At 36.3% G+C, this 21899-nt stretch overlaps 1 protein-coding gene across 1 annotated transcript; it reads right to left on the bottom strand.

The window, feature by feature from the left end:
• Positions 1–5889: 5889 nt before the first annotated feature.
• On the bottom strand, positions 5890–20190 carry LOC132316350 (uncharacterized). The gene is made up of 7 exons (XM_059814843.1): positions 20032–20190; positions 19863–19953; positions 19717–19769; positions 8430–8533; positions 6972–7131; positions 6797–6880; positions 5890–5952 (listed from the first exon to the last, which is right to left on the bottom strand). The coding sequence occupies exons 1-7, from the start codon at positions 20188–20190 to the stop codon at positions 5890–5892; spliced, it is 714 nt and encodes a 237-aa protein (XP_059670826.1).
• Between the last annotated feature and the right edge of the window lie 1709 nt (positions 20191–21899).

Raw genomic sequence — 21899 nt, 5'->3', positions numbered from 1 at the left:
CACAGTTGTATTTTTTGGCTAGCTGTGCGAGGAAGGCTTTACACTTTTGACTCCAAGCCAATGCTCAACCAACATTATGTCAATAAGTGTTATTTGTGTTGCACAGATTGTGAATCCATGGATCACTTGAGCTTTTTGACACACTGTGGAGGGAAAAAAACTCCCTCCAATAAGAAGCATACACGTCATCACTACACATATCTACATTCTAAGGACATATGAGGCCCGTCCGGATCAAGCCCAAATTATATTATCTTTCAGCCCAATACCACTTACGTTGGACCTTCAACACTAGATGAAAGCCTTAACCAGCCCAATATCACCTCATTGGAAGTATCGGCCCCTTCATGAAGTCATCCAACCCATATTACATCCGACCCAAGTACACCATTTATGGTCCAGTCCTAATAAGAAAAGGACTCAACACAAAGGAAGTTTCCGTGTGAGAGATATTTTACATAGGAAGAGTTATACAAAGAAAAGAACTCCATTTAAGGAGAATATTGTACATGGAAAAGGATTGGAGGACAAGCAATGCGAGTCCTACCATGATTCTACTATACTATTTGTGTATAAATAGAGGCACAGACCTCCAATAAAGGGATCAAGCAATTCTACGCTTCTCTATACACTATTCTTATTTATTCTTATTATTTTTTAGTGAGTTGATTGATTTTTCTCAATCATTATTGGTTGAGCGGAATTTTGCACCTACACTTTGGCGCCGTCTGTGGGAATCGTATAAAAATATACTCCCACTTATTCTTCAAATCAAATCCTTAGTCGTATCTGGAATGTCAAACGGAGAGTCAGCAATGAATCAACAGATAGAATTGATGCAGAAGATGCGAGAGGAGTTCTTGCACCAATTTGAGACACTCCGGCAAGCAAACGATACGAGTTACCCAAGCGCCTGAGAAAAGGCAAAGGACAGAGGATAGGCTTACCCTTCTCCGTACTACCTTAGCGCGTCTATTCCAAGAGAATAAGACGAGGTTCGCAACTCCTCAGCCCATGAAACAACCCTTGGAGCAGAGGGACAAAAGCAAACATTGTGCCTACCATAGAGACTATGGGCATACCACCAATGACTGCAGGTCCCTTCAGCGACAGGTAGAAAGCATGATAGCGAGAGGAGAGTTGGTGGAGTATCTCGCCACGAAGGAGTACGTAAAACCTCGGGAGGTTAACCCTCGACGGGTAGAGGGCGGTCAGGTAAAGGTTATCCATGCCATACACGGAAGGTCAGAGGATAATGAAGAGTCTGAAGAGTTGTACAGATCCAGGCTGAGAGAGGCTCATAAGTTACGAAGATTGTCTTCGGTAAACACGGTTGCGCCAGGCAGCATCAACATTGGATTGGGAAACAATGATCTGTCTAGAGTCCAGCGCCCGCATGAAGACCCCTTGGTCATCAGCCTCCTAGTGGCGAATTATATGATCAGGAGGGTGCTGATAGATCCGGGAAGTAGCGCCAACATCATTACAAAAGCAGCCTTCGATCAGCTGGGGGTTTCACCATCGTCCATCAGGCCAACTTCCAGCCCCCTAATGGGGTTTGATGGTACTAAGGTGAATTCGCTTGGGGTGATTGATCTATCCGTTACTGCAGCAAAGAGGACTCTGAAGGAGAACTTTGTCGTGACGGAGATTCATCCATCTTATAACCTCATTATGGGGAGAGGTTGGATCCATCGTATGAACGGAGTCCCTTCTACCCTTCATCAAGTAATGAGGTGTTTATCCCCAGATGGCAGGGAGGTCATCGACCTCTGGGGAGACCAGGTTGCTGCAAAAGAATGTTACATGCTAACGCTATATGAAGCAAAGAAGGCGTCGAAATCACCTCAGTCAGAGGCGAATCCCAAAGACGCAATCAAATAGCAGTTACAGTATCCTCTGCCCAAGTATCTCAAGGCAGAGGAAGAAACCGAGGCTGAAGCACCTACCGAGGAGTCCCTCGAAGCTATAAAGGTAGTCCTCGGAGACCCTCAGAAGGTCACCTACATTGGCTCATCTTGCACAACTGAAGAGAATGAAGCATTGATCAGGGTCATTCGGTGCAATTCGGATGTCTTTGCCTGGGATCACTCGGACATGGTAGGGGTCGATCCTACGGTCTCATACCATAGTTTGAGGGTTAACCCAGAATTCAGGCCAGTCAAGCAGAGGCACCGACGGTTCGCACCTGAACGGAATCGCATAATAGCCGAGGAAGTAAATAAACTATTACAAGCAGGATTCATTCGAGAGGTGCAATACCCACAATGGCTCTCAAATGTAGTAGTCGTTCAAAAGAAGAATGGGAAATAGAGGGTATGCGTAGATTATACCAACCTTAACAAAGCTTGCCCAAAAGATAACTTCCCTCTGCCCAAGATTGATCAAATGGTGGATGCTACGACGAGTTATGAGAGGCTCACATTCCTCGATGCATACTCCGGCTATAATCAGATTCCCATGAATCCTGAAGATGAGGAGAAAACCGCTTTCATCACATAGACGGGCACTTACTGCTACAGAGTGATGCCCTTCGGTCTAAAGAATGCCGGAGCCACCTACCAGCGACTTGTCAATAAAATTTTCAATAATCTACTGGGGAATACAGTTGAAGCCTATATCGATGACATGGTGGTCAACAGTATACGGAAAGAGGATCACTCGAAGCACCTCCAGGAGGTCTTTGATACTCTCAAGAGGTACAATATGAAGCTGAACCCCACCAAGTGCTCCTTCGCCGTCTCTTCATGACAGTTCCTCGGGCACATTGTAAATAAAAGAGGAATAGAAGTAAGCCCAGCTCAGGTAAAGGCACTCATACAAAACCAAGAGCCAAAAACCCGCAGGGAAGTGCAAGTTCTAACTGGCCGAGTTGCGGCCCTCAGCCGGTTCATATCCCGATTATCTGATAAGTATAAACCTTTCTTTGATGCTATTCGATCCAAAAACAAAGATATGTGAGGACCTCAGCAGCAGGAAGCTCTCAATCAATTGAAAAGCTACATGACAAAAGCCCCAATCCTTTCTGCTCCAACGCCCGGAGACACTCTCATCCTGTACTTGGCAGTATCAGCTGTAGCAACAAGCGCAGTGTTGATCAAAGAAGGAGGCAAGATTCAGCACCTAATCTTTTACACAAACAAAACGATGACTGATGCCGAGACACGGTACAGCAAGATGGAAAAGATAATCCTGGCGTTAATTTATGCCAAGAGGAAACTTCGACATTACTTCGAATCTCACAGCATAGTGGTACTTACAAATCACCCTATACGGTCTATCCTAGCTAAACCAGACTTGTCTGGTCGAATTACAAAATGGGCTATTGAACTTAGCTCTTTTGATATCACCTATGCACCAAAGGTATCTCACAAGGGGCAGTCAGTAGCGGATTTCCTACTGGAGTATGAAGATCAACCTGAGGAGCCGACACTTCAAGAGCCGTACTGGGAGTTACGGGTTAATAGCTCTTCCAACCAGAAAAGGGCAGAGGCCGGGATTGACATCACAACACCCGAGGGTACCAAGCTGCAGCAGTCAATTTGGCTAGATTTCCCAGCTACTAATAACGAGGCCGAGTATGAGGCGTTGCTTGCCGGACTTCGGCTAGCTAAACAGCTGCAGGTACGGTGTTTAAAAGTTTTTAGTGACTCACAGCTTGTGATCAATCAAGTGACAGGGCACTATTATCCCAAGGAGGAACGTATGAAGTCATACAAAGATGTTGTAGAGAGTGCCATCCGGGAGTTCGATCAAATCGAATTCCATCAGGTACCACGAGATGAAAATGCCGATGCAGATCGATTGGCCGCAGCCGCATCATCTTCAGACGAAGAGTTGATTCGGCTTGTTCCAATCGATGTCCTCGAGGAACCTAGCATTAATCCCCGGCAAGAGGTGATGGTGATCCCGGAAGTTCCACGCGAGCCATGCTGGATTGATCCAATCGAGGCCTACCTCAAGGAGGGAGTTTTCCCAAATCAAAAAGCTGAGGCAAGGAAGCTTAGGCTTACCGCGGCTAAATACTCAATCATCAATAACCAGTTATACCGAAGGTCATTCTCCGGTCCTTATCTCAAGTGTTTAACCCCTACTGAGGCTCTCACAATTCTAAAACAAATTCATGAAGGAGATTGGGGAAATCACTCGGGAGGAAGATCCCTTGCACACAAAATTCTAACCCAAGGCTATTTTTGGCCATACTTGGCTCGGAATGCCGAAGGTTTGCACGCCATGGCTAATCCATGGCCGTTCGCCCAATGGGGGATTGATGTAGTAGGACCGTTACCCAAAACTGTGGAAAAAAAGAAGCATATGCTTCTGGCTACGGATTACTTCACCAAGTGGGTGGAAGCTGAAGCCTTCTCTAGTGTTACCCACGAAGAAGTAAAGCATTTCATTTGGAGCAACATTATTTGCGGGTTTGGGGTACCAAAAGTCATCGTAATGGACAATGGTAAGAACCTCGATAACAGAAGTACAAGAAAGTTCTTTAACGAACATGGAATCCTGCAAAAATTGGCTGCAGTTAGTCATCCACAAGGCAATGGGCAAGTTGAAAAAGTAATCGCACGATATTCGGGTGCTTAAAGAAAAAATTGGAGAAATTGAAGATAAAATGGTACGAGAATCTCCCCCAAGTGCTCTGGGCCTATCGAACCACTCCAAGACGACCCACGGGAGAAAGCCCATTTGCTATGGCATATGGATCCGAAGCTGTCATTCCTACCGAGTCAATAATCCCAACCCTTCGGACATCCTTGGTACTAGAAGGGAACAATGAGCAACAACTCGAACATAGCCTTGATCTTGTGGACGAAAGGAGAGATGCCGCAGCAATTCGGCTCGCGGCATACCAACAGCAGGTGTGTAACAGTTATAACAAGTGTGTCCGGTACCGTAGGTTCTTGGTTGGCGATTGGGTTATGAAGCAGGGACAGCGTATGTTAAAAAGTTGGAACCCAACTGGACAGGACCCTACAGGATTACCGAAGTGGTAGGGAAGGGAGCTTACCGGTTGGCTGAAGTTGATGGGTGTCCTATTGCACATCCATGGAATGCCATCCACCTCAAAAGGTATTACCACTAGCCAACATTGTCAATATCGTATGTATGTTTCTCTTTTTATAACAAGGGGGATCCATACCTATATGCCGTGATGTTACCACAGTGGTACGACTATTACAATTACAGTTGATTATTACAGTTACAGTTGGCAATTTTTAATAATTTCAATCACAAGTTTTTCATTTCAATTTATTTCGTTTAATGAAATTCAAGTTTCCCTCTTTGAGATTGTCAAAATTTCCCTTAATCAACTTCATTGTTGTTATGCAAAGAGTAAACGCTGATTGGCGAAAGAAAGCAATCATGCCAAGTGGATCTTTATGGGTGGTTGGTATTGTCCCACATCGTTTAAAAATAGAACGAACACACAATTCGCCTCGGATCCTAAGTGTCCGAGACAGCTTCGGACCCTAAGTGTCCTATTCAGCAATATTCCTCTACGACTCAGTGCCGAGGAACAATTCGCCTCAGATCCTAAGTGTCTGAGACAGCTTCGGACCCTAAGTGTCCTATTCAGCAATATTCCTCCACGACTCAGTGCCGAGGAACAATTCGCCTCGGATCCTAAGTGTCCGAGACAGCTTCGGACCCTAAGTGTCCTATCCAGCAATATTCCTCCATGACTCAGTGCCGAGGAACAATTCGCCTCGGATCCTAAGTGTCCGAGACAGCTTCGAACCCTAAGTGTCCTATTCAGCAATATTCCTCCACGACTCAGTGCTGAGGAACAATTCGCCTCAGATCCTAAGTGTCCAAGACAGCTTCGGACCCTAAGTGTCCTATTCAGCAATATTCTTCCACGACTCAGTGCCAAGGAACAATTCACTTCAGACCTCTGGTGGCCGGATTAGAACTTTTTCCTCCGGACTCCAAGTGTTTAATACCCTGTGGATATATCATAAGTTCATCATGATCCACCCCACATCAGGAACACATGAGAAAGAAAGAGTATGTATACGTCTACTGCAGGCAAGTCAAAGGCAAGAAGAGTTCACTTAACAGTTAGATCATTGTCCATATGAATCATCCTGAGATGTCAATTAAACTGTTAAAAGGATCTCCTTCTTCCCATCATCCTTACTTTTTCTCGAATAGCATAAATCCGAAGCATAAAGACAATGTGTTTTGTTTGTCATAAAAACATTACCAGTCAGAAAAGTATGAACAATATCAAAAGCATACAGCAAAAACAAATCAGGTATTAAAAGCCTAAAACAAAAATTATATTTATTATCCCAAATATACTGTCAATAAAAACAAAATACATGGTTCTACTTCCTCTTCGGATCGAAGGGAGTAGATTCAAAAGCATCCACTACAGTAGGACTTGGGGTAGGAGGAATTGAAGCCGCAGGGGCAGAAGAGCTAGGAGTACCCTTCAGGTGCGCCTTCACCATCTCGGCAAAGCAGATTTCAGCTTCCAAAGCCTGTGGCCCTTCATCATATGGGAAGTGCACCCCCACCTGCTTGTCAAAAGCGTCCGGATCCATTGTCTTAGGGCCTGAGCCCTGATTATAGCCAGACTAGCCAGGTGTGCCAGACAGGAGTAGCGCCCCTGCATTTGCTTCCCCGCCTTGAAGCAAGTAGTAAGAGCCTCGGTCAGGCGTTGAATTTCGGCCTAAAGAGAATCCACCTTAGCCTCAGAGGCAGCCAACTGCCTCTTATACACATCCTTAGCTTCAGTAGCTATCTTCAGATTGGTAGAGGCAGTGGTGGTTCTCTTCTCTGCATTGTCAAGATCCTTCTCCAGCTTCTTGATAGAGAGGGATTGGGCTTCAGCAGTGGCGCAGAGGGCCATGATGTGGTATAGACTCTGTATAAAAAGATAACAGATGAACAAATATGAGCATAAATGGAAACATAAGTAAGCAAGAGTAACATAATTCTGAAGGAGCAATACGAACCTCTATGACTCGGACCGGGGCAGAAGGGAGTAGTTGTTCCAACCCCATTTGGCTGATGGCTTCCTCGTCCTTTGGGAGCCACATCCCTCGGGCCACAGCCAATGCAGCTGAAGGGTCTGTGATCACAGAATCCCCTGAATGCAGGACTGACTTGTCAGCCCTGGTGAAGGAAGGAGTCCAAGGAGCCCCAGTTTCAGCCTGAACATATGTCCTGACTTCATCTTCAGGTTCGGCCTCTCCAGCCTTTTTCCCTCTGCTTTTAGAAGAGACCTTGCCCTTGCCAGAGGATGGGGGGTTGAGGCGAGATTTCTTCATTGGTGGTTCCTCAGCCTCCACCTCACCCTCAGTAGACCTAATAACGACCAAGGGTTGGGCATCTTCGGCTTTCTTTTTTAAAGCCTCAGCCCTCCGTATCTCCTCTTCAGTCATGGGGAAACTATCAAAGGATGGTAGAGACAGATCCATGAGGTCTGCAGCAACAGCACTGGAGGCAATATCCTTGAGGTTTGAAGAAGTTAGCAGGTCCTCGATAGGCGAGGGGTCACTCCAGACTCGTTCCTCAAGAAAAGAAAGTCTGTTCCTTGCTGCGGAGGATGGGAATGTACCTGAAAAAACACCAAGAAACTCATAAGTACGGCGAAACATTAAGACTTGGTAAGGAAAACAGCCAGAACACTTGGTATGAAGGGAGGTTAAGTATTCTATACCTAACTTCCCGAACTTGCGCGGGATGGGGAGCGTAATTGATTGGGGCACGAACCATTTTCCTTTAACTATAACCATCCTTTCTTTCCACTTCTTCTCGGATGAAGGAAGGTTCGTGCATATCCTCTGATGAAGGGTAGAGGTAAAAAAGAAGCGACCAGGCTCGGTCCCATACTTAGATATATTATAAGTAAGCAAAAGGTCGGCAAAGGTCAAATCCAGAGCCTCTAATTTCCGATGCACCAACAGTGCCAAGAATGCGAAAGAAATTAGGATTTACCTGAAGGGGGCAAGACCTAACTTGTTGAAAACTAAATGATAGAAGGGGTGAAGAGGGAACCGGAGGGCGCTAAGATGCCCGACCGAAAGAAGCAACTCACTCTCTTCAATTCCCTCGCCGGAGGTAAAATCGGCACCCTCGGGATATTCTACAATTTCTACTCCCTCAGGAATATCAAATTCTTCCATTACCGAAGCAACAGAGAACTTGATGCGGCGAATAGAGATGATTGCTTTCCTCTTTTCATGAGTAAGAACATTATCAGAGCCTGAGGTGGATGTCTCGGCTGGAAGGGGGGAAGTACCTAATTGATTCAACGAAAGACGATCTGTAGAAACCCTAGGAGGGGGAACCCTAATGCGAACGGGGGAAGATGAAGGTGTGGATTCAGAATCCCCAATGTCTATACGTTCGGGAGTAGATGAAGTACTCATAATGAAAGATTAAAGAGAAAGATGCGAAAAAAAACTAACCTGACAAAGCGATGGAATGAAGAACGCAGGAGTGCAGCTAGGGCGAATGTAACTCTTGCAGAATCTTGTACGACGGAGTAATAATGAAAGTCCTCGAACCGTCTCTGAAGCAAAGTAAAAAACCGGTTTCAATTCCCTCTCTAATGGGAGCCGTCACTCAATTAAAAATGAAATTTGGGGCAAAGTGTGGAGGGAAAAAAACTCCCTCCAATAAGAAGCATACACGTCATCACTACATATGTCTACATTCCAAGGATATATGAGGCCCGTCCGGATCAAGCCCAAATTATATTATCTTTCAGCCCAATACCACTTACGTTGGACCTTCAACACTGGATGAAATCCTTAACCAGCCCAATATCACCTTATTGGAAGTACCAGCCCCTTCATGAAGTCATCCAACCCATATTACATCCGGCCCAAGTACACCATCTATGGTCCAGTCCTAATAAGAAAAGGACTCAACACAAAGGAAGTTTCCGTGTGAGAGATATTTTACATAGGAAGAGTTATACAAAGAAAAGAACTCCATTTAAGGAGAATATTGTACATGGAAAAGGATTGGAGGACAAGCAATGCGAGTCCTACCATGATTCTACTATACTATTTGTGTATAAATAGAGGCCCAGACCTCCAATAAAGAGATCAAGCAATTCTACGCTTCTCTATACACTATTCTTATTTATTCTTATTGTTTTTGAGTGAGTTGTTTGATTTTTCTCAATCATTATTGGTTGAGCGGAATTTTGCACCTACACACACAAACTCCTGTTGTCTGCTGCAATCTACTTCCTTTGGCAGGGAAGGGAATGCAAGGGTGTTCAGAAACGTTGAAGCACCTCCACAGCATATAATCTCTCAGATTAAGTCTTGCACCAGAGCAAAGCTTGCTTCAATCAACCTAAGAAGGACCTTAGATCTGACTCTCATTTCCACAGAGCAAGACCTCTATAGCCTTTTTCTGCAGGCCTGTTCTACCTCCCATTCTCAAAGCTGGTTGCTAAGGTGAGGTATAAAATGTTGTTGTTGTCACTTGTCTGTCATGGGTGGTGTATCTGTCAAGGGTGTATGTTACTGATTGTCAATAGTCCACTTTGTATGTTGCTGCTGCTGAACTTGTGTTCACTCTCTAATGTGTTGCTGGTTGTAGTTATTGGTTGAGTTGTTTCTTTGTTTTCGTCCCTACTATAATTGGGGCTTCTTGTACAATTCTCCATTTTTTATACACAAGCTTACCTTCTAACCAAAAAATAAAATAAAATAAAATTATAACAAGTTTATAAAATCATTGAGAATTTGTTCTAGTCAAACAGTGAACAGTACAAAACAATTCCGTGTCTATGGGAATTTTGATTGGAAGGAAAACACGGAGAGTGACAGAGCTCAAAGAAGAAATGTTTACATGATGCAGATGGTTGGTCTTCTTGCTTCAATCACTTGGGTTCTTTCTTCTCTGCTAATTCAGCTTAAGATAGAAGTTACATGTCACTGCCCTTTGAATATATGAAAATGGCCCCACATAGTACTTTTGATGGATACCACATGTTGGAGAATTTTGAATGTGGAACCACTTTGTAAATTAGAAAACTCATGTACATGTAATACAAATGACAGATATTCAAAATTTATAGAAAATTTATGGGAAGAATTACTTTATACATACTTAAAAAATAATACATAATACTGAAGTTGTGAACACATATAAAAAAAATTCTTAGATAAATTGAATTTTGATTAAATAGAGAAATATAGGATGCACAATAACATTAATTTCTCACAAACAAAGCTCCTCCTAGGCACTGAAGAACATAACAAAGAAGGTGTTTAATTTAGTATTTCTTACCATTTCGTCACTTTATTTCTCTCTCTCTTTTGTGTTGAAGAGCAATGAAAATGGAGAAGTGAAATCCTTGTCCTCCACTTCCTCTATCAAACTATCTATACATGCATGCAGAGCTGCTAGTCTCATTTTGTTTTGTCTCATCCTCTCAATCCAATCAACTTCTGAAAAAATTAATAGAAGAAATTCCTCTCAAATTAAGTTCTTTGTAATTTTATCACATCAACCAATTGGATTTCAAAAATCATTATAGTTTTTCAATTAGTTAATTGAAAATTTCAGTGGTGATTATATATATATATATATATATATATATATTTGGATCACATATTCTCAGCTAGTCTCGCCCAAAATGCAGTAATTGAAAATCAAATCCCCACCCACATAAAATGTGAGAGAGCTCTTAAAATTCAAACTTCTCCTACTTTTTTTCTTTTTTTTTTTCGTTTTGTTTTTTGAATTGTGGTATTGTGTGCTTTGTTTGGTCTTCTACATATTTTAATTTTTAAGTAATGCGTAATTTTGTGGTGCCTCACCCACTCTTAACTTTTTTTCTCAAATTTATTGGATAATATTGAAAGCATAAACGGTAGCACATTAACTTTAGTTTTCTCTATAAAATTTGATATAAATATGAAATATATATACATATATACTCAGTAATATAGAACAATTAAAAATGTGGCACTATTGGTAAAACTGTATTTACCATATATACATGTTATTTTTACATCATTTCTATACACTGTATTATTGAATTAATTTATTCATATGAATTTGACTTAGTGGGTCCCATATACAGAAAAGATTGAAACTTCAATTTCCCCCCCAAAAACAAAAATTCATTTCCCCCCAAAAGTCTGCTATATATTTGTTTCCTCAAAATCAAATTAGAAAATCACTTTCAAAATCAAATATTCCTCAAATCCAAACCAGAGCAAGTTCATAGCTATTGTTTCAGACAAGGCAAAGTAGAACAAGATTTCGGCAAAATACATAAATAATCGGCAAAGAAACAGAGCAAGGAAGATTTTTCGGCAAAGTTGCATGTTTAGATTAATTTTTATCTATTTTTATTACTTGCAAAACTAATTCTACGTATTAATATCTTGTTTTTAACTTGTTGGTAGAGCCTAATTTGTTAGGCTTTCTTATTGTTTTTTTTTTTTTTTTTTTTATATATAATGTTTTTTCTTATACCTGCATCATTATCTCATTTATTTCATTTTATCATTTATAATATTTTTTAGCTTAAAATTTTTTTTTGCATTGAAAATAGAGTCAAATTACTCCAAAAAAATTAAACATTAATTTATACTAGTTGCACCTCTATTTTTTTTTTTTTTTTTTTGTGTGTTATTTAATTATGTATTTGTCAAAGAATTTCACAAGGAGAATAATAAAAAATGGTGATATTGAAATTTTCTTGGGTCATTAGGCAAAAGGTTTTAAGGTTCCAAACGCTGTCCAATTTGCAAGCTACCAGTTCAGAGAGTTTTGAAGATTAAGATCAATAATGGACCTGATGAGTGAAAGAATTGTGCATTATCGTAACCATCATGAGTTTTTTTTTCTTTCTTTCTTTTTTTCTCTGACGAAGAACGTAATTATATACAATTATATTGTATATAATGTTGTCTTCTTGTTGGTGTTAATTGATTACAATATTGTAAGCCAATGTTTATTATGTTTATGCCAGTTTTTAATGGCATTTCCTTTTAAGTTTTCACTATTTCAAATGAATAATGCCATTTCCTTTTAGTGTCAGTTTTTGAATTAATTTTTTCTTCTAAATCTTTGCACCTACATAAATAAATATATTTTATGAATAACATCATTAATTTAACGTAATATGTTTCAAACCTAAATTATATGTAACATCTTAACTTACTTATAACATGTTTCATATATTTTTTTTATTTGACTTATATCAATAAAAACATTAATTAAATTCAATATCAAACAAATATACTTTAGAATGACATAACAATGTAAAACATGTTAAATTTATGAATTAATTTATTTCTTACCAATCTTTGCACCTACACAAATAAACGTATTTTACGAATAACACTAGAAATTAAACGTAATATGTTTCAAACCTAAATTGTATGTAAAATTTTAACTTACTTGTAACATATGTATCATATATTATTTTTATGTGACTTATATCAATAAAAACATGAATTAAATTAAAGATCAAACCAATATGTTTTAGAATGACATAACAACGTAAAACATGTTAAGTTCATGAATTAATTTTTTTCTTTCAAATTTTTTCACTTACACAAACAAACATATTTTACGAATAACATCATTAATTTAACATAATATATTTCAAACATAAATTGTATGTAACACCTTAACTTACTTGTAACATGTATCATATATTATTTTTATGTGACTTGTATCAATAAAAACTCGAATTAAACTCAATATCAAACAAATATGTTTTAGAATGACATAACAACGAAAAACATGTTAAGTTTATGAATTAATTTATTTCTTCCAAATTTTTCTACCTACACAAATAAACATATTTTACGAATAATAGCAGGAATTAAACGTAATATGTTTCAAACCTAAATTATATATAACATCTTAACTTACTTGTAACATGTATCATATATTATTTTTATGTGACTTGTATCAGTAAAAACATGAATTAAATTCAACATCAAACAAATGTTTTAGAATGACATAACAACGTAAAATATGTTAAGTTTATGGATTAATTTCTTTTTTCCAAATCTTTGCACCTACGCAAATAAACATATTTTATGAATAACGTCATTAATTTAACGTAATATGTTTCAAACCTAGAATATATGTAACATCTTAACTTACTTGTAATATATACCATATATTATTTTTATGTAACTTGTATCAATAAAAATATAAATTAAATTCAATCAAACAAATATGTTTTAGAATGACATAACAATGTAAAATATGTTAAATTTATGGATTATACGTCATGCTAAAACATATTTGTTTGGTGTTAAATTTAATTCATGTTTTTACTGATACAAATCACATAAAAATAATATATGATACATGTTATAAGTAAGTTAAGTTGTTACATATAATTTAGGTTTGAAACATATTACGTTTAATTCCTGATGTTATTTGTAAAATATATTTATTTGTGTAGGTGCAAATATTTGGAAGAAATAAATTAATCCACACACTCATGAAGGACACTCAAATTCTATTATTTAACCCAGAAAGAAAATATTACTCTGTGTATTGAAACTATTTAAAAATTTGTTTATAATTTGCTTTCAATTTATACGTTATATATATATATATATATATATATATATATATATATAAAATGTACAGAAACATCTCTTTCTCTCAATTGTATTCAAACTATTTCAAAATATTATTTTTTCATTTATATTATGCCTATTTATATATCAATTATTGTACTAATGTAATTGTAATTGATAAATATATTATTTTGTGACTAATAATAAATAAAATGATATAACTTCAACTTACGGTGGAATTGAAGTTATAAAATGAAGAATATCAAGTAAATAATATAACTTCGTTATGTCTCCCTTATTATTCTTTTCTACTGGTAAAAATTAGCTTTTTCTTTTATCTACAAATAATATAGTGAAAAAAAGATGTAGCCATTCAGATTTCAAGTTTTCCAAATTTATAGTACATTACTAAAAGAATTTGTGAATCTTTCTTTTTACAACTTTTGACAAGATTTAGATTGGAAATATATAGTAGTTGGGGTAGACGAAAAAAGACGAACCAGGGCAAAATGATGGTGGGGAGTAGAAGAAGAAAGACAAACCAGAGCAAAATGATAGAGAAGAAGAAGAAATTAAAAGGTTTTTCAAGAAAGGTAAATGTGAACTATTACGGACTTTTCTGAAAAGGTAAAGGTAAAGTATAATGGAATAAAATAATTTTATATATGATATATTATATAACATATAACGTATAAGTATATATTGTATGAGGTATTTGTATATGTGGTAAAAGAAATTTTATGTCAGTAACTTTGTTGCATAAGTGGCTGATTAGGCGCTGAGATGTCATTGAATTGGCAGTGACACTGACAAGGCAAGTGAGCTGATGTGGATTTGATCTCAGCCATTGGATCGTCACTATACAGACTCCAATGAGAGGTGCATTGAGCTGATTTTTGTCCATATAAAAGGCCCATTAACCTAGTTTGGTGATCCTTTTTTAATTGTAACTATGGCTCGAGTATCGGTCGGTTCGTAACTCTATTTTAGAGATCCGATAATGTTACATACCTCCATAAACAGGCCGATTTTGTTAATTTATACCGATATTCGTTGGACTTTTATTATTATTATTATTATTTTGTAAATTGGAGCTAATTGAGATGATAATAATGGAAACTTGGATTACTCAGCCGCCGGATAAGGTCCAGTGCTTCATCAATGGTGAAATTTGCATAATTGGCGATGAGGTTGGACCATCATGTGATAAGTCCACTTGGTGGTGTAATCACTACCTTGAGTAAAACACCCTCTCTACCACGCGAAAATCTATGCTATGATACATAGACCGTTTGTAGCAATTATATCTTGTTATACATATATTTAGGCATTGTCTTTTTACAATAAGGTACATTAATTTTTTGGGGGGGCAGAGGTCTAGGATAATTGATTTGGTAGTGCTGTTTTGAGAGAGAATGTCATTAAATTGTTATTTTGTTGAGGTTATTGACACAAAATGAAGGTAGAATGATCTCACAAGTTGTAAACAGCTCATGCACCATATTTGGCTACAATGCAAAATGTTGACTACCCTTTTATGTAGCAGTGTAGCACCGTTTTAGTAATCTGAATATTATCTTTGACTTCAAAAGCGTCTGAAACTTTTTCAGATACAACTGTGATAAAATAAATGAACCTCCACATCACATTCTTCATGCCTAGCCGGTTGGTGATAGAGACTAGAGAGAGACATGTTATTATTTTTTTTATAATTATTAATTTTTTTTTCCCAAGATTATTATTATTTTTTCGGAAGGTAAGACTAAATATTTTTACCAGTATTCAAACTAACAACAATTTTTAGTTGGATGAGACTAAGAAAAGCTCTTTGATAAGTTATAACAAAGAGCTAAGGATTGTGTGTTAGTTAACAAAAGTTTAGAGGCAACATTAGAGTAGGTGAAAAGCAACAGCGTGGTGGTGAAAACTAAAAATTTTGTTCTTATTTATTATTAAATAAAAATTATTATTAAACAGCTATGATTGAAAATTAAGAATTTGTGACATAATACCTTTTAAAATAAACGGCGAGGGTTTAAATTTTTGAAAAATAATAATAATAATAATAATAAATAAATAAATGCACGTTGTATTGTTTACAAAAATAAGAGTTTAAAAATAAAGTTATTTCGCTGTATTTGTACATACACACGGAGCTATCGCAGCTAGTCTTGATTTGTTTTGTCTCACCCTCTTAATCCAATCAACTTAAAAAAAAAATTAATAGAAGAAATTCCTGTCAAATTATGTTCTTTGTAATTTTATCACATCAACCAATTGGATTTCAAAAATCATTATAGTTTTTTAATTAGTTAATTGAAAATTTCAGTGGTGATTATATATATATATATTTGGATCATTTATTAGTATTGATATACACACAACGAAGGACACAAAATTGATGCCAACGAAGGACAAACAGATCGACGATGCTATTACACAATTTTCAACTGACAACAACCGTCTCATATCTATATATATAATACACACACACACACACACACACACACACATACAAACACACTCTCAGTGGTCAACAGCCGAATTGTAGTGACTTGTGATTCCTTCAAACAGCCTTTTCAGCGCGTGTTAAATGAATTGATGCTATAACGATGAAAATAACTCATACTCTCTCAATCAGAGTCCGAGATATTCTGTTTCATAGTATAGTACATGTTTTTTTTTTTTTTTTTTTTTGGAAAAATTGTCAATATAGCCCTTCATGAGGGGCGAAGTGTATGGGGGTATTTGTAAGTTGAAATTTCTTGTTGAGAAAGGGCAAGTGTGTAATTTCAATTTTTATTTAGACTATTTAAATAGTAAATTGCATTTTCCTAGTAAGCAATTATATAATGACACTAGACACCTAATGTCCTGTCCTCGCTACATATTCTCTCCCGCACAGTAACATTATCACTTACGTACTGCTGTATATGTATTAGCTGCATATTCTCTCCTACGCACTGGCACGCGACTTTATCATTCAAACAAATTTTTTTTTTTTTAACTTAAACAATTGAAGACATAAAAAATTAATGATAACTAATTAAAAAGAAGAAAAATAAAACAAAGAGAAAAATGATAGATTCATGCTTCTAATGTTCATTAGCAACCTGTTGTAACACTTTCCCATGATTGCAATTAGAATTTTTTTTTTTTTTTAAACTCAAACAATTGAAGACATAAAAATTTAATGATAACTAATTAAAAAGAAGAAAAATAAAACAAAGAGAAAAATGATAGATTCATGCTTCTAATGTAAATGATAGACCTCGGCCAGCTTGGATGTTAAAAGCCATCAAGACAATGTTAAGTTTGCCAATACACTCATTCACCATAGACAGACTATGTATATAATATATTCACACGTCAACATGATGGTCTCAACAGTCAATTCAATATTTTCATATACTCAAAGCTATTACTCCCTCTGTCCCATTATAATTGTCCACTTCATAAACTTACTTATAAATTATAATACAACGGAAGGAGTATACTCAGTTTACCACTTATAGTACAATGTTTTGTAAACTAATTGAGAGCCATTCGCAGGGGCCTCACTTCATCTCCTTTAATTAAAATTTTTATTTCACCTCCTTAAGTTTTCAAAATTGTCCAGTTGGTTAACATGGATTCTTATCTTAATCTAGTAAATACAATGTCCTGAGAATTTAATATGACTGAAAAAAATCATCTGAGGAATGAAAATCAAAGAGAGACCCAAAAAAATAGGCAACTTATTGAGTTATTTAGCAACTATTTTGTACATCATTACCTCTTGAATTCTTGAAACCCTAAACATACAAAACCATTTTTAGGTCTATGAAACATGCAAATCGATTTTACAGGCGGATCTCCAAATAGACCCAACTCATTCTTGAAACCCTAAGCACTAATTAAAACCTAAAAAATTCAAGCAATCGTAAATCAATATCCCTAAATAAAATGTGAGAGCTCTGACCAGTGATTGAGAGATGGTGGCTTTCCGGTGAGAAGTCGGTGGCTGTCGGTGGCTCTTACGGCTGGGTTCCAACGTAGTTCTATGCTATAGAAGTATAGAGTAAAGGAGACCTCTGTTGTGGAACACATTTAACTAATAAATAAATAAATAACATGTGATTGCAATTTGCAAATATTTTCAGGATAATTATCTAAAGATTCTTTTATAAATTATTTTAATATTTAATTATTATTTTTGTTAAATATTATGATATGTATTATAAATATCGTTACAAGTAAAAATAATTTTCAAATATTTCTATAAAATTATAGTATGCAACATTAATTAGTGTTAAGGTAAACCCAAAATTTACTGACAAACACAAATGCACTTTACTAATGTTTCTATGCATAATAAAAGAGAGCGTGAGATATAAAAAGTAGCAAAATACATACTAAAGATAGATTATCAAAAATCAATGTCCCAACAAAAACTTCTAATATGCATACTAATCTTTTTTGATAAATTTGGATAAATTATAGTCAGCATTAGTCAATCATGAAATTTGCTAATGTCTATGTACTTAATGTATTCAAAATACCACTATTGCCCCTGTTAGAATTAAAAGATATTTTGAATTTGTAAAGTGACGTGAGATTACAAAACTATCCTAATCTCTTCCGATGTTGTTGTTGCAGAGTTTTCAAATCTCATTTTTAATACTTTATCAACAAATCCTCACTCAGATTTTCTCATTTTCAAGAGAGCAAACCTTGGTTTAACACATATTTCATCCCAACAAAATCAGTATATTAATACAGTGATTGAAGAGCATTGATTAATTTTTTGTTTCTTTATTATACAAGCCCATTGTGGGTAACTATAAGGGGGAGGTATGTGTAATAATGTTTTGCTTTTAGGAAAGGTTAGAGCAATTTGAAAAATTATAGGGGAGCTTCGTGTAGTTATGAAAAATTTCGAGGGAGGTCAATATAAATACTCTCACATCAACTCACTTCCAAGTTCCAACATCAGAGGATGCTAGAATATGTCATTAAACACAAAATCAAAAGCTTTTAGAAGCCATATTTGACGGATCATGGAAGCCATGAGGTCACCGGCCACCATCATCAATTAAACCTAACTTCTGTACAAAGTATACAAACATATATATATACACACACACACATACATAGCCTACATATTAAACAAAAGTACTTTAATGTCAATAACATACATACCTATATGACATTTACAGAAGAAAGGAAACTGTTAGAGGATTAGATGTGCCATGGCCTAATGTCTAAGAAAGTAAAATTTAGACTATTTAAATTGTAAATTGCATTTTCCTGGTAAGCAATTATATAATGACACTTGACACCTAAGTCCTTTCCTTGCTGCATATTCTCTCCCGCACAGTACCATTATCTCTTACGTACTGGTGTATATGTATTAGCTGCATATACTGGCACGCGACTTTATTATTCAAACAAATTATTTTTATTTTTTTTTTTTAACGCAAACAATTGAAGACATAAAAATTTTAATGATAACTAATTTATTAGCAAAGAGAAAAATGATAGATTCATGCTTCTAATGTTTATTAGCAACCTGTTGAAATCATTAGTTGTATTTCTAAGCTCTAAGAAAGAGAACACTCTCAAACTGTGCCCCTCCTCTCTGTACATTTCCGGTATGCATGCTTCTTGGTAATGCCATTGAACCTGCAGACTTTGCTGCCCAATTCATTACTTTGGTAGCTGATTTAGCCTGCCGACTTGGACATGGACTTGTTCATGCATGAATATGTAGAAACACTTCATTATTGAAGCTAAATGCGATCAGGACTCAAATTTTTTTTAGCAATAATATAATATTGGGTGCAAATCATTACATGCATCCCCAAAAGTGTTAACCAAATCAGTGGTGTCTGTAAAGAAATTGATGGAGAGAGATAGAAGTTGAAAATTGGGTGAAAACATAGAGGGAAAAGAAATTCAGATTAAAAACAAGGGAATCAAAAGAAAATAAATGAAGCCCAGAAGACTAGTTTCCACTCACAGCACACATGTTCAGAATGCATTCAGTAACTACTACTCAGTAAAGGAGTTCCGGCTAACCAGAACATTAATTACCAGAACATTAAATATTGTATTTCACAAAACATTACTAAGTTAGAAATCTTCAAAACAAGCCACGGCCACCACTTCTTCTTCATTCCTTCCTTCTGACCACCATCCATTTTCTTATCTTCCATTCGGCCAGTCTTTCCTCCAGTTCTACTTCTGAGGCCCAAACAAAGAAAATTAAAAACGAACACAAAATTTAAAATTGAATCAACACAAAATTAAAGGTTTAGACAAAATTAAAGGCATTACTCCTCCTACGTAGAGCCGCCTCGTTGACATTGGCGTTGTGCTGTGTCGTCTCCGGGTTGTGCTCTCCCACCGGCGGCAGTTCCTCTTCAATCTGTAAGAAACAACACAAGATTATTGGTTGGTTCCGTAATTCAGTCAACGGTGACATCCATAAATCTCATTCATCTACCGGAGGAGTGAGCGGTTCAGAGTGAACCGAGCAGGTACTCTGCGGCGACGGTGGTGGCGAAGGCGGCGGCGAAGGTGGCGGCGAAGGCGGCGGGGACTGCGGCGGAGATGTCAGAGACGGGGAGGGCGGCGGAGACGGGGAGGGCGGCTGGGACGACATTGTGACTCTAAAAAAATATATAGTGATTATAAATTCATAATTGTAAATGGAATTTCTTAAACAACAGTGAAGTAAGTTAAATCTCCATATAATAAAACTCCACCAAAGTAATCAATGTCTCCATACTAATCATCTAAAATATATAAATCCCTAATATAAAAATGATAACAAAAACAACAGCAATAAAAAGAAGAAGAAGAAATGGAATATGTGGTTGGCTAGAACTCCCAAATATCATCTCAAAAGCCTTTTCCCAACAAAAATAAAAATAAATCCCTACTGTAAAAATTATAACAAAAGCAGCAGTAATAAAAAGAAGAAGAAGAAGATATTGAGCTAGGGTTTGAGTTGTATATTGGTTTTTCACCCGCGAGGACAGAGCTAGCATACAGAGAAAAGGTCTAGTGACATGAACTTACTCAACTAACTCATCCTTTTCTCACTTCATACTGACTGTAAGAAAAAAAATATAGTGATTATACTCCACTATAGTGATTACAACATTAATTTTTTTTCACATGTACAGACTTGTGCACTGTGTGATAGTGGATGTAAAGAGATATATAGTTTTAAAGAGAAGAAATCTAAACTTACAGAGTCAATATGCTAAGAATATAAATATATAGATATAGATACATCTGTTTGAAGAGAGAGAGAGAAGGTAAAAGATAGTAGTTAGATCAACAAAGAGTAGTATTACCTGATTTCAACGAAAATGGCAAGTTTTCCGGCGAACCTCCGTCGATTGTAGAGAGACACACACACACACAGAGAATGCTTGCTTAGGAAGAAAAATCCGGACTCCAAATATTTATGCTGGTGAGTAATGATGGGCAGTAGGCTAGGCTTGCAGGTCTACGAATATTTGGGTTGTTTGTGCCAACTGTTGCCCTTTTAATTCTTTTTGTGATTTTTTCTTTTCTTTTTCTTTTTTTCATTTTTTCTGTAATAGTTTGCAACCCCCATACAATTTTGTGGGCATCTTCTTCGGATGTTGCCACATCAGATGTGACCCACAAATTGTGGGTCCAAGTTATGACTTGGCAAATTTTGATGAGACGTTTCTTCCTCCAGTTTTTTTTTATTTTTTTTTTATTTTTTTAAGGGAGGCTGTTATTACTCCTTTGTCATGTTTGGGAGTTTAGAATTAAAATTTTAAAAAATTTAATTTAAAATTTGAACTATATTCTCTTTAATTTTAAAGTCCCGATTCCATAATTTATAAAGTAATATTAAAATTTTAATTTCAATATAAAATAGTAATATTATTATAAGGTTAACTCCATGACATTTGGTATACTGTATTTTTTAAATTAGTTTATTTTGAAAGAAAATAATAATAATAATGTAGAAATTGGGGAACAATATTAAAGTGATCTCATTATGAAAAAAAAAAAAAAAAAAAAAAAATCAACTCAAAGTACTATACAATAAAATTAAACGATACAATAATAAAATAATAATTTAACACGGTGAAATAAAATCAAAAGAAAAAATATATATAAAAAATTCTGGCGTAAATAAACTTTGGTATGAAATTTTGATTGTATTATCTTATACAATACTTTTCAAATTATTCAGTAAAGTACATAATTGCCAAAAACGACATAAAGTTATAACAACTATCATAAAATTAACCTTAGTATATAAAGTTGGAGGAAATGTTGAAGACTATTATACCTTTGTAAGAGCCCATTTATTGTTAGAAT

This window comes from Cornus florida, unplaced genomic scaffold, assembly GCF_030987335.1.
Source record: "Cornus florida cultivar Cherokee Brave unplaced genomic scaffold, ASM3098733v1 CherokeeBrave_3.0.0_Hap2_Chr07, whole genome shotgun sequence".
In the NCBI taxonomy this organism is placed as follows: domain Eukaryota; kingdom Viridiplantae; phylum Streptophyta; class Magnoliopsida; order Cornales; family Cornaceae; genus Cornus; species Cornus florida.
Note: the sequence above shows the minus strand (reverse complement) of the source record. Positions and strands in the feature narration are given on the sequence as shown.

Excerpts from the sequence above, each read along its gene's own strand:
- LOC132316350 (XM_059814843.1), bottom strand. The coding sequence starts at position 20,190 with ATGTCGTCCCAGCCGCCCTCCCCGTCTCCGCCGCCCTCCCCGTCTCTG. Across the intron at positions 19,954-20,031 it reads CTGAACCGCTCACTCCTCCG|ATTGAAGAGGAACTGCCGCC; the intron begins GTAGATGAATGA and ends TGTTTCTTACAG. Across the intron at positions 6,881-6,971 it reads CCCCGGTCCGAGTCATAGAG|AGTCTATACCACATCATGGC; the intron begins GTTCGTATTGCT and ends CTTTTTATACAG.